General features: G+C 44.2%; 1 protein-coding gene across 1 annotated transcript in view; it reads right to left on the bottom strand.

The window, feature by feature from the left end:
* LOC124757432 (tubulin alpha-3 chain-like) overlaps positions 1-16,814 on the bottom strand; it is a 70,849-nt gene extending 54,035 nt beyond the window's left edge. The window contains exons 1-2 of the mRNA XM_047249065.1: positions 16,571-16,814; positions 1,307-1,608 (exon numbers count right to left, since the gene is read on the bottom strand). Coding sequence (XP_047105021.1) covers positions 1,307-1,608; positions 16,571-16,814 — 546 coding nt within the window. The remainder of the gene's footprint in view (positions 1-1,306; positions 1,609-16,570) is intronic.
* Positions 16,815-18,061: the final 1,247 nt, after the last annotated feature.

Genomic DNA, 18,061 nt, shown 5'->3' on the forward strand with positions numbered 1-18,061 from the left:
AAATCGGTTAACGGTTTGTGATTTCGTAGACTTTCCCGGCGTAATAACTGCTGATATTCTTCAAGGTTTTGCAGCCGGATCATGTCGTCGTCCAGACACAATATTTCGGCGGACCAACTGGCAGTTCAAAGAAAGGACGATGGGACTATTGTGCATAGTGTGTATCGGAAACCTACTCATACTGACCGCTATCTTCATGCGACCAGCTGTCATCAACCATACCAACGTAGTGGAGTTTCGCGGACTCTGGTAAAAATAGCTTATGCCATTTCTGACGAGGAACATTTGAAAGAAGAACTTGATCATTTGAAGATTGTTTTCAAACAGAATGGATATACGGAACAACAAATATGCCGTGCTCTTCAGTTTGGTCCATCACGCGAGCCAATAGAGGATACTTTTGAAGCTGTTGTTTATTTACCTTTTGCGGGAAGTATATCATCCAAAATTTCAAGAATTTTAAGCAAATATGATATTAAAAGTGTTTTTACGCCTGTGGCCAAGACTAGAGCCCTTCTTGGCTCAGTTAAAGATAATTTGGGCTTGAGGAAGCCCGGGGTTTATGAAATTCCGTGTGACTGTGGAAAGAAGTATATTGGTCAAACAATTCGAAGTATTCAGGACCGGTGTGTGGAACATCGTCGGCACACTCAGTTGTTCCAACCTGAAAAGTCGGCAGTGGCGGAACACTGCCTTAACAAAGGGCACAGGATGATGGATGACAAGACACAATTGATCTCTCCCGCTTCTCGCTATTGGGAATGTGTTCTTAAAGAATCCATTGAAATTAGATTATCAAGTAATATTATTAACAGGGACAAAGGTTTTCTTCTAAGTAAGATATGGAATCTGAGTTTGTCCGACATTAAACAACAACGGTCTTATTTTCCATCATTGGATTCTTGCAACTAGTGCTGTTGCGATTTATCGTTTCTGCCGTCTTCTCCCATTAGCGCACTTCGTGTCTACTTGCCGCCAGAAGGTGCTCCCCATCATCTCGCGCACGCGCGGTGCTCTGTCCGTGGTGTATAAAGGTTTCCGTAGTTGTGGCTGGAACTCAGTTCCGGCGAGGCAGTGCACGAGCATTAACTCACCTGAAGATGGCGGCCAGCTGGTCCGCCGAAATATTGTATGTGGACGACGACATGATCCGGCTGCAAACCCGTGAAGAATATCAGCGGTTAACGGTTTGTTTTGATCTTCTGATGACTTTACTAGCTGATAAACGATAGCATCACCTGCAAACAAACTAAGACGGCTGCTCAGATTGTCTCCTAATACAATATGGCGAGTGACGGATACGAACCCTGGGCGCAGGGAAGATGCCGAACTCGATCTTGGGCAGGCGGCCGTAGTCGCGGCAGAGACACTCGAGCATGAGGTTTCCGAATCCGGAGCCGGTGCCGCCGCCGAAGCTGCGGAAGAGCAGGAAGCCGGCGACCGAGGGGCAGGCCTCAGCGACGCGCCGCACGCGGTCCATCACCAAGTCGATCATCTCGCGGCCCAGCTGGTAGTGGCCACGGGCGTAGCAGTTAGACGCGTCCTCCTTGCCCGTCACCAGCTGCTCCGGGTGGAACAGCCCGCGGTAGCAGCCCTTCCTCACCTCGTCTGCGCACACGCACACGCTCACGCTCGGCTGCTGCCAGCTCGATTGCTTTGCGTTTCGGGCGCTCACCTTCGTGGTTACTGGCGCCCATACTAACATTTGTTATATCCTTTGTAATAGCCATTCAGTCATTCGTTCATTCACACATCATGGTCCAGAAATCCCATCATGAATGAGAGTCTTCTGGGCGAGGAACGCCTTAAATATACCGGGTGATCAAAAAGTCAGTATTCATTTGAAAACTTAATAAAGCACGGAATAATGTAGATAGAGAGGTAAAAATTGACACACATGCTTGGAATGACATGGGGTTTTATTAGAACCAAATAAAAAACTTTGACTTTGGGACACAGACAGTTATCCTGTTGGAAGATGCCATCGCCATCGGGGGAGACGTCAAGCATGAAGAGATGCAGATCATCCGCAGTAACGTTAAGTAGGCACATTGTTTTCGATTACTGCCAAGTGTCCCATGTGAGGCCAGGTGAATGTCCTTAGCATAATGCCGCCCCCACCGACCAGCGTTCTTGGGGCGGTGCATGTTTCGAGCAGCCGTTCCCATGGGTGACAGCACTTCCACACACGACTGTCGAACTGGTGCAACAAGAAATGTGAGTTATGAGATTAGAAGACCCGTTTGCACTGATTCACGATCCGGTTTCGATAATCCCGTGCTGTCTGCAACCGCAATTGATAATTCGTTAGGCCAACATGGGAACATGTAACGGTCATTGGTTGCGTAGTGCCACGCTCAACAATTTGCGATGAACCCTGTGCTCCGAAATACCAGGTGATCAAGAAGTCCGTATGTATTTGAAAACTTAATAAACTACGAAATAATGTAGATAGAGAGGTAAAAACTGACACACGTGCTTGGAATGACATGGGGTTTTATTACAACCAACCATCATTTCTAGACGCGTGAAAGATCTCTCGCGCGCGTCGTTTGGTGATGATCGTGTGCTCAGCCGCCACTTTCCTCATGCTTGGCCTCCCAGGTCCCCAGACGTCAGTCCGTGCGATTATTGTCTTTGGGGTTACCTGAAGTCGCAAGTGTATCGTGATCGACCGACATCTCTAGGGATGCTGAAAGACGATATCCGACGCCAATGCCTCACCATAACTCCGGACATGCTTTACAGTGCTGTTCACAACATTATTCCTCGACTGCAGCTATTGTTGACGAATGATGGTGGACATATTGAGCATTTCCTGTAAAGAACATCATCTTTGCTTTGTATTACTTTGTTATGCTAATTATTGCTATTCTAATCAGGTGAAGCGCCATCTGTCGGACATTTTTGAACGTTTGTATATTTTTGGTTCTAATAAAACCCCATATCATTTCAAGCATGTGTGTCAATTTGTACCTCTCCATCTACATTATTCCGTGATTTATTCAGTTTTCAAATTTATACTGATTTTTGCTCACCCGGTACATTAACTGGATACTACTTCTAAACAAAGAACTATGACAGGTGCAAACACCGTCCATCCAAGAAGTTTCGAGACTCATTTTGTTCCTGGCGTATAGGTGACGTCAGGGCAGTAACTACGGTGGTAGCTTGAACTAACAGCTGTAAACAACACATGTGCATTAGCCCGGTCAGTTGTGAGCAGCCGGCCGATTTGGCCGAGCGGTTCTAGGCACTTCAGTGTGGAACCGCGCGACCACTACGGTCGCAGGTTCGAATCCTGCCTCGGGCATGAATGTGTGTGATGTCCTTAGGTTAGTTAGGTTTAAGTAGTTCTAAGTTCTAGGGGACTGATGTCCTCAGATGTTAAGTCCCATAGTGATCAGAGCCATTTGAACCATTTTTAGTTGTGAGCAGATAGTGCTAAGAAATGGACGTGCGACTGTATTGTGTCAACGTTGATGTGTCGTAGATCACAATGGAGCAACATCTCTAAATCAAGTGTCCCAGGCATTCTCTAGAATGTTTTGAAGAACGTAGAAGTGTGTGAAAAGTTTATCCTGTACGCCTTGACTGTCGAATAAAAAATAATAATAATAATAAAAATAAGAACAATGCGTGGACGCCTACGGCGAGTTGATTGAAATCCAAAACGCGAACAGTTCTTTCCTGGAAAAAAAAGGGAGAAAGGGGATCTCGATTTTCAGCAGTTTGTGGACGCCTATCGAGGAGACCACATACATCTTCAACTACCGCCTCCTCTGCAGTCTTTTAGGACGACGATTTTCCCCAGTACATGTACTGCGTTATGACCCGTTCATTACGAGTGCTGGTTTCTCACGACAATTTCGAAGTGCAATTAGAACTGTGACGCATTTTTTTCCAATGAGTTGTGGTAGCGTGTATTGGCTTCGATTACCTGGGCTGCAGGGTGGTTTTTGAGCAGACATCTGTAGCGAACTCTGACATCAAACAATGACAGATTCTGTATGTTTACAGGTAATACCCTTTTTAAACTCCTCTTTGTCCAACACCAGCATCTCGTCAGTTGAACGTATTTCCCACCAAAAAGAATAAAGATAGTACCTTACACCCCAGCCTTTTTCCTGCCAGCATGTAGGTGTAAGGTAGATTCTGAGTGTCTGTCGCTAGTTTCGAGTGGTATTACGAAATTTTATCCCAGTGGGGTAACACCAGTTTTACGGTATCATGAGTTTCTGAATTGTACTGCGATTTTATTCCACCCTTGTGTAGCACTATGCATATGGGCATGTAATTAGGCCCTATCTTTGTGATCAATTACGCATTTAGGATCGATCTTTGCATCAGTTTCCTGACCAAAATAAATAAAGTACACTAACCTAGTCATCCTCTCCTGCATCTGGACGGTTTCCATGTATTGTGGGTGCTCTTGGGCTTTCCATCCACTGTAATCAGGTCTCGAGTCCCAGAAAGGGAAATGCCACTTTTAATTTCCTGTCAGTTCCAATCGCCTCTGGTGGTTTGTGTTAGAGGGGTGCACTTGGGCTTTCCGCCTAGGAGGACCAGGGTTCGAGTCGCAGAAGGGGAACTGCCAATTTTAATTTCCCGCAAATTCCCGGATGGGGGTGGGTTAGGACGTCAGCACAGACCTGGGACTAAAAAATTCCCACGAAATTCGAAATTCCCGCCAAAATTCGAAATTCCTGCCAATAGGATAGGTTGAGGGAGAGGCTGGGGGAGGGGGGAGGTGGGAGGAGGAGGAGGGGCCAGGAGCACATGTGCAGCTGAGAAAATACATGACGCCACCGGGGGGTGGGCGGGGGTGGCGGTGATTAATTGATCGTTTTGATTAATTGTCATATCAATTTGATATCAACATTGAGCTAGAAACACCATCCCCGCACTACTAGGGAATACCACAAAAACATTCGCCAGGCCATAACACCGCCACCTGTAGCCTGGAGCAATTTCCTGTCAGACATTTCATGCAGTACAAACGTGTTCCATCTGGGAAGACCGCCTGTAGTCACTCAGTAGAAGTCCAGATGCGGTCATGCAGTGCAAATTCAAGCCTTTTTCCCTGATGAAGAGCAATCAGAGATGGATGCACGAACCAGGCGCCTGCTGTGGAGGCCCATCTGCAGCAAGATTTGCTGAACAATCATTCAGGAGAAGCTGTTGATAGCCCCTTGATTCAGTTGGAAGGTACACTGCTCAACAGTTGCACATCTATTCGTCCGTACACATATCCGTGGCCGTCATTCACCAGTGTCACCTATGGCCCATGGTGCACCATAGTTGCCTCGATGCCAGTTTTGGACAGCGCCGTTCTGCCATCCACGGTACACTTTAATCACGGTGGCTCGCGAACAGTTTACAAACTTAGCCGGTTCGGAAATACTTCCAACCTTGGCCTGAAAGCCAATGAGCATGCCCTTTTGGACGTCATATAAATTGCTCCGTTTCCGCATTATGAAAACGGCTTCACTGTTTTTCTTGTCCGCCTGACACGCGTTATATACCCTCCAGTGCTCCTACTGCAACCTACAATCTGTGAGCGGTTATTGCACGTTGACCTCGTGGTCACGTTAATGTGACTGGACCATGTATCATTAAGCTGCTGCTTTTGGCTAATACTTCAAACAAAGCATTTATGTAGCTTTACACAGACTACTATCAACTGTCTGTATTAGAAAGTCCAACATCTGTTTAATTCAAACACTAGATTTATGTGGCATTTACATCTCTGAAGTCAAATATTCTGATAAATTGTAGAAGAAGTTACTTACTGATAAGGAATTCTTATACTATGTATGTAAATATATAGCAATTTTCTATTTCTTGCCTGATGTTTGACAGTAATCTATGACAGACCAGGCCCCGTAACTGAAGTGCCCAACACGTACCTGTGGGGTGGTGCTCGACTCGAGGTAGGTCGGTTCGAATCATGGCGGTGGATGAAATTTTCACTTCCAGCGTTTGGCAGGCAATGGGAGGAGAAGTGGTGGTTTAAGGGGAGCCGGAGGTGGTCAAATCCAAAAAATTACGATTTTTTTGCTACCGAAAATTAATTGGAACATTCCTCTTTAATGTAAACTTTGAATTATTGTTCTACTCGCCCTAGAAGTGGAGTTATTACCATTTTCCCCCACGCCTGCAGAGGAAATGGGCGGCTGCTGAATGCATCTAACACCCTCTCGTGACTTCCTGGCGAACTGCTTGGGATTTTCTCGGCCTGTTACGCATACAGCGCCTTATGTTACGCATACAACGAGTGTGCAAGGGTTGGCTACATTGTTTTCTGTGACAAATGAAGCACTAAGAACGCGGAACATCGTCTCTTTACTGTTTACCGTTTCGAATTAGTTCAGTGTTGCGCCTGTTGTTGGTAGTATTACACTTCTTGTGTAAAGCGTTGTTCTGGTTACGATGCCACGTTTTAGTAAGCGTGTATATAAGAAGAGGAAGAACGTAGGGAAAAGAAAATTAACACTAATACCAAGTTGCGATACTACAATTACTGAAACAGTGCGTTCTTCTGCTAAGCAACACATAGCTGGCCATAGCCCTGTGACATCTTCTAGCAAGAAGCTGACTGGTGGAAGTGACAGATTTCGTGAATATGTTAGTGACAGTGATGATATTAACGAAGTACTGAATATTGGATTATTATCTTCTGTGCTGAAAGAAAGTGTTCTGTGCAAAATATGTTCAAGTGTAGGAGTGGGACTAGAGATAACAAAGCACTTTGGTTTAGCTTGTGAGATGAAGATAATCTGTGCATGTTGCAAGTATCAAGTGACTTTCTACAATTCACATGCCAGTCTCTTTGGTGAAAATGGACGATCTAGAGTGTTTGATGTGAATGTTCGACTTGTGTATTGTCTTCGATCCATTGGAAAAGGGTCTGCTGCTGGTAAACTGTTTTGTGGTATTATGAACTTGCCATCACTTCCAAGCAAATTTGGGTACTACTGTGAACTGGTAGAATCCTCTGTTGATGATGTGGCTTTGAAAACCATGAAGGAAGCAGTGGAGGAATCTGTAGAAATAAACGGTGGTTCTAGGGGTTTGGTAGTGGCATTAGATGGTTCCTGGCAAAAGAGGATTCATAAATCCCTGAATGGGGTTGTAACTGCTACTTGTGGTGATAGTGCAAAAGTGATAGATGTTGCAATATTATCAAAACATTGTAGGTGAAAAAATAAAATCAAAGGAGAGCACAGTGGGACCTGTGAGGCAAATTTTAGTGGATCAAGTGGAGCAATGGAATTGGATGGAGTGAAACAAATTTTTGAATGTTCAGTTCCCAGATACAACGTTAGGTACAAATACTACCTTGGGGATGGTGACTCCAAAGGTTTCAAGACTATAGAGGAACTGCAACCATATGGAAATGAATTTGTAGTTGAAAAGTTGGAATGCATTGGGCATGTGCAAAAGCGTATGGGGTGCACGGCTTCGAAGGCTCAAACAAACTTTGGGTTCAAGTAAGCTCAGTGGTGGAAAGACAATAGGAGGGAGAGGCAGGCTTACTGATGAGGTGATTGAACGTCTACAGAGATACTATGGGTATGCTATAAGGCAAAATACTAGTAATTTTAGTGACATGCGAAAAGCAGTATGGGCATTGTTCCTTCATACTGCCTCTTCCAATGAATACCCTCAACACAGCCTGTGCCCAAAAGATTCCTGGTGCAAATATAATGCAAAAAAGGGCTATAATCACAAACATGGTTTGCCAGCAGCTGTGATAAATGCAATAAAACCAATTTTTCATGACTTAGCACAGCCAGAATTGTTACACAAATGTCTACACGGAAAGATGCAGAATCCTAATGAGAGCGTAAACAATTTGATTTGGAAAGTGATTCCTAAAAGGGTGTTTGTAAGCATAAAAACACTGCACTTTGACATTTATGATGCAATAGCAACCTACAACCAAGGGAACAGTGTGAAGTGTGAAGTTCTGAAGGCATTAGGATTTACAGCTGGGGTGAACACTGTATGAGCACTAAGAAATATTGACAGAGAAAGGATAAGAGGAGCAGAAAGAAGAGAAAGGCATATGAAGTATGATGGAACAACAGGCCAGAAAAGAAGACAGAAGAGGAAGCTTTTGGAAGACCCTGATAATCCGTCCTATAGTGCAGGAATGTATTGAGAAACTTTGATAGCCATTTCCAGTAAATTAGAATTTTTCGAATATAAGGAACATTTTCTCAAAATCCACTCAAGCTAGAGAGATGAAATTTTTATACAGCACTCCTAGTGGTCAAACTTACATTGTAACACAGCCATTTGGCAATATGTTCAGTAGTTTCATTTCAGTTTAATTATAAAGCAATTATTTGTAAAACAAATTTGGGTCATTAATAAAAAAAAATAATTGGAAGGAAACTAGAAAAGATACTCCAAAATCCCTCTGTCAAAACTGCAATACTAAACCATTCTATATGTAAAAAAAATTCAAATTTTTCTACTTGGTAGTTTATTCATAAATGTTCCTCAAACTTAGTGATTTTAACATGGGCAGCATAGGCACCTCCGGCTCCCCTTAAGATTTCTTATCACCAGTCGTTGAGCCAATGTCCTGGATTAAATTCCAAACCTCTCCGAAGTGTCTCATGAAGCGAGGGTATGGGACACTGTTGATGATCCGTCCATCGAATGGTGTCTTTAAAGTGGACGATTCCCTGGTCCAAATCAAGAGGAGTAGCCTATGAGCCGGCACCGCGTTTTACACTCTCCCTTCTCTCGTCTCCTCCAACACGAACGTGGACCTACACTAGACACACACACACACACACACACACACACACACACACACACACACACACACACACACACACCCTTTACAGTCACACTACACTTAACAGTTACATTTCCGCACATGGCTCTCCTGCTTCTCGAAGGAATTATGCCTGCAGTCGTGAAGGATAGGGAAAACCTTTCCAAGTAGGCCTCACCTTCATGGTCTCCAAGCCATTCACCCCAGACGGTTTTACTCACTTACATACTATAGACTTCTGTACCAGTATATAAACGTCTATACATAGTTTTTATTTCCAGGATTTTGGTCGTGAATTTCAGCGCACATCTTAATTTTAATCTTGTCAGAGAGCTGGCTGCTCTCTGCAAAAAAAGAAAAAGAAAAAAACGAACTTCAACGGGAACAATAACGGACAAAATGCAAAAGAAAAAAGTAGTAACATGTTTTCCTCCGAAGCAGCTGGCCCGGATTCGATTCCCAGCCAAGATGGAGATTTTCTCCGCTCCTGGACTGGTTGTTGCGTTGTACTCATCATTACTGACACGCAAGGCGCCCAATGTTGCGTCACCTGAAATAAGACTTGCAACTCAGTGACCGAACTTACCCAAAAGGGTCCTTCCGGCACACAATGCCACACGATGATTTCTTTTTTTGTGTGTGTTAGGTGATGTGAGAATCCAAACAACACTCAGGGGTTTTCGATTGATGCTCAGTTGTCAACTTTACACAATATTCTTACTGCCCGCTTCTGTAGAATAGATACTTTTTTGACCTTAGCTGCATTGATCCAGATGATTATGTATGCCACAGGGCTGTGATGAACGAAAGTATACAAAGTATCCTAACCATTTCATTTGCAGGTCAACGTTTTGAGACAGAGTTCTAAGCACAAGACAGGCGTAATTCAGAGTTTTAGTTGTCTTATCCGAGTGCTGGTACCAGCTCAGTTTCTTATCCATCTGCACACCTAGGAGCTTCACACCTAAAGCCTCATCTCTACTTCGGGTACCTGTAAGTAATTTGATTTGTCTGTAATTGTGGAACACGAGTCTTTGTAAGATTAAGTGTTAAACTGTTTGTTGTACACCAGTTGTAAGCCCATTTCCTTTTTCGCGTGGTTGTGTCTGGTATGTACGTGTCTGGGTACTTTGTGATTATACTAGTGTAAACATAAAATTTAACAGGTTGTTTGAATTTTCCGGTTAAATCACTTATGTTATTCAAGAATAAAGATGGGCTTGGCAGTTATAAGAGTCGAGGGATATGAAAGGGAAGCAGTGGTTGGGAAGGGAGTGAGACAGGGTTGTAGCCTCTCCCCGATGTTATTCAATCTGTATATTGAGCAAGCAATAAGGGAAACAAAAGAAAAGTCCAGAGTAGGTATTAAACTCCATGGAGAGGAAATAAAAGCTTTGAGGTTCGCCGATGACGTTGTAATTCTGTCAGAGACAGCAAAGGACTTGGAAGAGCAGTTGAACGGAATTGACAGTGTCTTGAAAGGAGGGTATAAGATGAACATCAACAAAAGCAAAACGAGGATAATGGAATGTAGTCGTATTAAGTCGGGTGATGCTGAGGGAATTAGATTAGAAAATGAGACACTTAAAGTAGTAAAGGAGTTTTGCTATTTGGGAAGCAAAATAACTGATGATGGTCGAAGTAGAGAAGATATAAAATGTAGACTGGCAATGGCAAGGAAAGCGTTTCTGAAGAAGAGAAATTTGTTAACATCGAGTATATAGTTAAATTTCAGGAAGTCGTTTCTGAAAGTATTTGTATGGAGTGTAGCCATGTATGGAAGTGAAACGTGAACGATAAATAGTTTAGACAAGAAGAGAATAGAAGCTTTCGAAATGTGGTGCTACAGAAGAATGCTGAAGATTAGATGGGTAGATCACATAACTAATGAGGAGGTATTGAATAGAATTGGGGAGAAGAGCAATTTTTGGCACAACTTGACTTGAAGAAGGGATCGGTTGGTAGGACATGTTCTGAGGCATCAAGTGATCACCAATTTAGTATTGGAGGGCAGCGTGGATCGTAAAAATCATAGAGGGAGACCAAGAGATGAATACACTAAGCAGATTCAGAAGGATGTAGGCTGCAGTATGTACTGGGAGGTGAAGAAACTTGCACAGGATAGAGTAGCATGGAGAGCTGCATCAAACCAGTCTCAGGACTGAAGACCACAACAACAACGAGCACCGAACTTTCTGGGACACCATATTTAATCTTTCCCCATTGCAAATTTAGCCTTATTCCTCTCATGTCACTTGTTAATGAATTCTTATACTTCCTATTGTTAAGAAGTGACTGCATCGATGCCTTTAACTGCATATCATTTTAGTTTCCGGAGTAGAATTTATCTCGTATACAACCGGAGGCATTCGTAATACTACTGAAATCGCCAACAGGATTTTTTAATTGTTTAACAGAACCAAAACCAAGTTAGTGAGACCATATATTGCTTTCACAATACAGAAGCCTTTACGGTAGCCAACTGCGCTAGTAACCTCAGAACGGTTCAGTATTTTGTTGTAAGCTACCGGTTAAAAAATGTTTTGATAACACGGGAAGGACGGAGGTAGGTCTGAAGTTAGAGTAAAATCGTTTATCTCCGTTTTCATAAATGCGTAATTAGTACCGCATAGCTCAGTCTTTCAGGACATACGCTTGCTGAACTCACCACAATAACTTGGTACAGTATTTGGATAATACATGAGCATAGGAAAAAGAGTTACTGTTTTTTGGTGATTTAATTATTTCTGAGATGTCTCTCACTAATGATTTGGCAAAACACTGTCTGATGGAGCTTGCAGTGGCAGTATAAATAGCAGTAAGTCTAATGGATACACTACTGATGGAGTAATTTTTGTCCTTGTCTTTTCAGCTACTAATTATCTGAATTTAGTGGCCAGTTATTTGAATTTAATGTTACCACCGAGAAAGAACTTAAAGGTGCCGATTACTTACAAAAATTTCCGATTTAGACTGCGAACGACATGCAGGATCAGCATTCGTTTACACCTGTGCAACTTTCCTTGTGCACTACGTACAAGTGGCCGTTGCACGAAGAGGCAAGAGAGCGTGTGCAACGGCGCGAAGTCACGCATGACCCTGATTTGAGCACTCAGGCCGCCGCACTTAGGCGCAGAAGTCTCCCACTGACTGACGGAGAGGCACGTGTAACAGTCGTGCGCCTGTCCGCGCTTCTGCTCAGTTGGTGTATTTCTTTACTATGTCTCACTATTGAAATATTCAGTTTTTCGCATACATACAAATCTGTCTCTGCGTCACCTGACTGGTCTTACGAAAAGCACAAGGAATTGGAAGAGTATTAGCGTGCATTTTCTTGTTCGTGGCTGGTTAATACCGCGGATTATGAAAACAAAGACATCCTCCGCGTTTCCGACGATTACATATTGAAGAAAAGGTGTGATTCTTGAGCCGTTCATGTGCCGACGTCGCCTGGTACCTTTACCAGTCGCCTTGATTCACGAATAGTTTGTATCGACGAAAGCAACTAAAAGAATACATAAATAGTGCTTATAATATTGAAATGGCTACTTTCGCTGTTGTGTGGGTACTGCAGAACTGTATGTTTTCCGTTCATAAACCCATGATAGTGAGGAAAATTCCACCTTACTTCTAAATCTCGCGCGACGTCCAAAACGCTCTTGAGGAGTGTGGACGCAGAAGACAAAACAAAAAATCGAATTAAATGCTTTTGACAAAGGAAGTACTTCCCTCATCGACACACACACACACGCACACACACACACACACACACACATACACACACACACACACACACACACACACACACACACACACACACGCTGGTTAATTGGATTTGACTCACGTGTATGCAAACATAAATGAGTTATCCTTTCAGCGCTTTCTTTCCTACAGTGTTGTATGTTCAGAAACAAACACAATTTGCCTATTGTTGAACTGTTGGCGATAAACGTTAACCATGGAATAAGTATTTCGTTTTTCGGAAAAAGAAACATTAAAAGTAAATTTGAATAAAATTCTTTTGGGTATTAGGACGTCATTATGAAACACTAAAACAACTGAAATGTGGACGTTTCGACCGACTTTGCAGCTGTCCTCCCCAGGGTGACTACTAGCAGTGCTGAAGAGTCCACTACAAAGTCGATCGAAGCGTCGGCATTTATGTTCAAAAATGTTCAAATGTGTGTGAAATCTGATGGAACTTAACTGCTAAGGTCATCAGTCCCTAAGCTTACACACTACTTAACCTAAACTATCCTAAGGACAAACACACACACCCATGCCCGAGGGAGGACTCGAACCTCCGTCGGGACCATCCGCACAGACCATGACTGCAGCGCCTCAGACCGCTCGGATAATCCCACGTGGCTCGGCATTTGAGTTATTTAATATCTCACAATGATGCGGCGCAGTACTCAAAATGCTTTTTTTTTTTTTAGATTGTGATTGGCCGTGGAAGTCTACGAAGCTAACACTTTAAGTGGTCATCAACCGAGTGCAGTTTTTTAGGGATTTCACAAGAACCTTGAAATATCATTTGGCGATGTTAGGTTTCTATCCAATAGACACCTTGAACTGGAGCTTGAAGCAGAGGTAATTGTCCCCAGTAATAAGAAGTCGAATTATTATTTATAAATTTAAAAATTATTGAGCCCAGCAATCAGTCGTCCTTGTTTTGCAGGTTTTATTTGGCAAATCCAGATTTCGGCTAGTGCCTAGCCATTATCAGTGCACTATTTTCTAGTCTCAATGCATGACAGGTCCCTGTTGTTCGGGTGTCAGTCACAGTTCCAATGGCTAGTCACTAGCCGAAGTCTGGATTTACCAAATAAAACCTGCAAAAAAGGACGACTGACTGCTGCGCTCTATAATTTATAAATCGTATCACAGTCGCTGAGTGCACCTTCCTGACCGCCTGCTTAGCTGGCTTTTACCGTGCTCGCCTCCCATGCAAGCGGGCCAGGCTGGATTGGAGATTTTCTCCGCTCGGGGACTGGGTGTTGTGTTGTCCACGTCGTAATTTCATCCTCATCACCGGCGCGCAAGTCGCCCAATGTGGCGTCGAATGAAATAAGATTCGCACTTGGCGGCCGAACTTCCCCGAATAGGGGCCTCCCGGCTAACGATGCCATACGCTCTTTTCCATTTAGTGCACCTTCCCAATGGAAGGTAACCTGAGGAAGTCGAAGTGTCACGGCAAACCTTATTGCCACTGGTGTAGTGTATCCTATTTTGTGTTTTCCTTAGCTATCAGTGACCCAACAGGGTGGAGTATTACTTCGAAATCACGACTACAATAATTAAAGATAAAATTCATTTCCATCCTTATCTCTTCTTCCGAAATCACACAAAAGGTACAAGTGACAATCAAAACGCTTCCGTTGCTATAGCATACATGCAACGCAACGCGACTCTGCATACAAGCACCGACATCTAGGCAAGGGATTAGTATGGCGTTCGCGTTTTTCCGACGTGCGTGCGGTATATGCGAAAACGTGAACTATAGTGGCGTTATTACCAATGTGAACGGACGGGACGAACGTGCTGTTATTCTTTTCTTGGCTGCCGAAGGACAGAGCCGGTAGACATCCACCAGAGAATGAAGAATGTTTATGGGGCAGCATGTCTGTCGAAACACGGGAAAACTGCTGCAAGGAGTGCTCCTGCTTCATGATAACGCACGTCCTCGTATCGCAAATGTCGCGATGGAGAAGTAACGCGAACTCAAGTGAGGGACACTCGAGTACACGCACTACAGTTCTTATCCCTCCCCAGGTTTTAGATTTTTAGAGTCCGGAACCGCGCTACTGCTACGGTCGCAGGTTCGTATCTTGCCTCGGGCATGGATGTGTGTGATGTCCTTAGGTTAGTTAGGTTTAAGTAGTTCTAAGTTCTAGGCGACCGATGACCACAGATGTTAAGTCCCATAGCGCTCAGAGCCATTTGAACCATTTTTTTTTTAGATTTTTAGATTTCCAGAAGGCTTTCGACACCGTTCCTCACAAGCGTTTTCTAATCAAACTGCGTGCCTACGGAGTATCGCCTCAGTTGTGCGACTGGATTCGTGATTTCCTGTAGTAATAGACGGAAAGCCATCGAGTAAAACAGAAGTAATATCCGGCGTTCCCCAAGGAAATGTTATAGGCCCTCTATTGTTCCTGATCTATATTAACGACATAGGAGACAAACTGAGTAGCCGTCTTACATTGCTTGCAGATGATGCTGTCATTTACTGTTTTGTAAAGTCATCAGATGATCAAAACGACTTGCAAAATGATTTAGATAAGATATCTGTATAGTGCGAAAAGTGGCAATTGACCCCGAATAAAGAAAAGTGCGAAATTATTCACATGAGTACTAAAAGAAATCAGCTAAATTTCGATTATGCGATAAGTCACACAAATCTGAGGGCTGTAAATTCAACTAAATACTTAGGTATTACAATTAGAAATAACCTAAATTGGAACGATCACACAGATAATATTGTGGGTAGAGCAAACCAACCACTGGGATTCACTGGCAGAGCACTTAGAAGGCGCTACAGGTCTACCAAAGAGACTGCTTTCACCACGCTTGTCCGCCCTATTCTGGAGTACTGCTGTGGGATCCTTACCAGATAGGAGTGACGGATGACAACGAAAAAGTACAAAGAAGGGCAGCTCGTTTTGTATTATCGCGAAATAGGGAAGATAATGTCACAGACATGATACTTGAATTGGAGTGGCAATCATTAAAACAAAGGCGTTTTTCGTTGCGACGGGATTTTCTCATGAAATTTCAATCACTAGTTTTCTCCTCCGATTGTGAAAACATTCTGTTGGCATCCACCTACATAGGGAGAAATGATAATCACGATAAAATAAGAGAAATCAGGGCTCGCACGGAAAAATTTAAGTGCTTGTTTTTCCTACGTGCCGTTAGAGAGTGGAACGGTAAAGAGACAGCATGAAGGTGGTTCATGAAACCCTCTGCCAGGCACTTTATTGTGAATAGGAGAGTAATCACGTAGATGTAGATGTAAGTGTTTATCACGCCCTCGGCCCCTTAGAAAAGGCCTTGAAGGGTCGACGTTTCCTGTCGGACAAAGATGTGCAGCAGGCAGTTAATGAGCCCTTCACAGAGCGGGACATTATGTTTTCCCAAACAGGTATTTTCAACCTGGTGCGTCGGTGGAGTGATTGCCTCAATGCTTACGGCGATTTTGTATTACTGGTTACCGATCCCGGAATGTACGGCCTGCCAACGGAAACTTTCCGATCGCCCATTACATTAATTAGCCTAGTACTTGGGCTATTTTCTACGAATTCGTTCTGTCTCAAAATATACCAGTTGCTGCGACAACTGATGTTAACAAAGCGGACATCTTTATCAATGGAACAGCGTGCGTCGTTGTATGTAGGTGCGAACAGAATAGCGCAAGCGTGCATGTCGAGAAGAAAGTGTTCAAATGGTTCAAATGACTCTAAGCACTATGGGACTTATCATCTGAGGTCATCAGTCCCCTAGACTTAGAACTACTTAAACCTAACTAACCTATGGACATCACACACATCCATGCCCGAGGCAGGATTCGAACCTGCGACCATAGCAGGCGCGCTGTTCCTTACTGAAGCGCCTAGAACCGCTGGCCATAGTGGACGGCTGAAGAAAAAGTGCGGCTGCACCGGTGCATCTTGTTGCGTGTGATGCAAACACAGGCACGCGGCATTAGGAGCAACTGTTATTAATATCTTATGCTGACCGACGTGAAGGCAGTCTATCCGGACACGGACGTACCGATGACGGTAGGCTCGAGGTCGACGGCGACGAGTCGGGGCACGCACTTGCCGCCGAGGCCCTCGCCGAAGAACGCGTTGTAGTCGTCGACGCCGTAGCAGCAGCGCGTGAGGTTCCCGTTGGGCAGCACGCCGTGCTCCAGGCAGAACAGCTCCCACACCGCGTTCATCACCTGCACGCCCGCCTGGCCCACGTGCAGCGAGATCACCGCCCGCTGCGGAAGGCGGCAGCCACCTCTGTACATCGCCAATACATCTACATCTAGATCTACATTTGGCGGAGGGCACTTTACGTGCCACTGTCATTACCTCCCTTTTCTGTTCCAGTCGCGTATGGTTCGCGGGAAGAACGACTGTCTGAAAGCCTCCGTGCGCGCTCGAATCTCTCTAATTTTACATTCGTGATCTCCTCGGGAGGTATAAGTAGGGGGAAGCAATATATTCGATACCTCATCCAGAAACGCACCCTCTCGAAACCTGGCGAGCAAGCTACACCGCGATGCAGAGCGCCTCTCTTGCAGAGTCTGCCACTTGAGTTTGCTAAACATCTCCGTAACGCTATCACGGTTACCAAATAACCCTGTGACGAAACGCGCCGCTCTTCTTTGGATCTTCTCTATCTCCTCCGTCAACCCGATCTGGTACGGATCCCACACTGATGAGCAATACTCAAGTATAGGTCGAACGAGTGTTTTGTAAGCCACCTCCTTTGTTGATGGACTACATTTTCTAAGGACTCTCCCAATGAATCTCAACCAACAATTAATTTTATATGATCATTCCACTTCAAATCGTTCCGCACGCATACTCCCAGATATTTTACAGAAGTAACTGCTACCAGTGTTTGTTCCGCTATCGTATAATCATACAATAAAGGACCCTTCTTTCTATGTATTCGCAATACATTTCATTTGTCTATGTTAAGGGTCAGTTGCCACTCCCTGCACCAAGTGCCTATCCGCTGCAGATCTTCCTGCATTTCGCTACACTTTTCTAATGCTGCAACTTCTCTGTATACTACAGCATCATCCGCGAAAAGCCGCATGGAACTTCCGACACTATCTACTAGGTCATTTATATATATTGTGAAAAGCAATGGTCCCATAACACTCCCCTGTGGCACGCCAGAGATTACTTTAACGTCTGTAGACGTCTCTCCATTCATAACAACATGCTGTGTTCTGAAACTTCCTGGCAGATTAAAACTGTGTGCCCGACCGAGACTCGAACTCGGGACCTTTGCCTTTCGCGGGCAAGTACTCTACCATCACACAGTTTTAATCTGCCAGGAAGTTTCATATCAGCGCACACTCCGTTGCAGAGTGAAAATCTCATTCTGGATGCTGTGTTCTGTTTGCTAAAAACTCTTCAATCCAGTCACACAGCTGGTCTGATATTCCGTAGGCTCTTACTCTGTTTATCAGGCGACAGTGCGGAACTGTATCGAACGCCTTCCGGAAGTCAAGGAAAATAGCATCTACCTGGGAGCCTG

This window comes from Schistocerca piceifrons, chromosome 1, assembly GCF_021461385.2.
Source record: "Schistocerca piceifrons isolate TAMUIC-IGC-003096 chromosome 1, iqSchPice1.1, whole genome shotgun sequence".
Lineage (NCBI taxonomy): Eukaryota > Metazoa > Arthropoda > Insecta > Orthoptera > Acrididae > Schistocerca > Schistocerca piceifrons.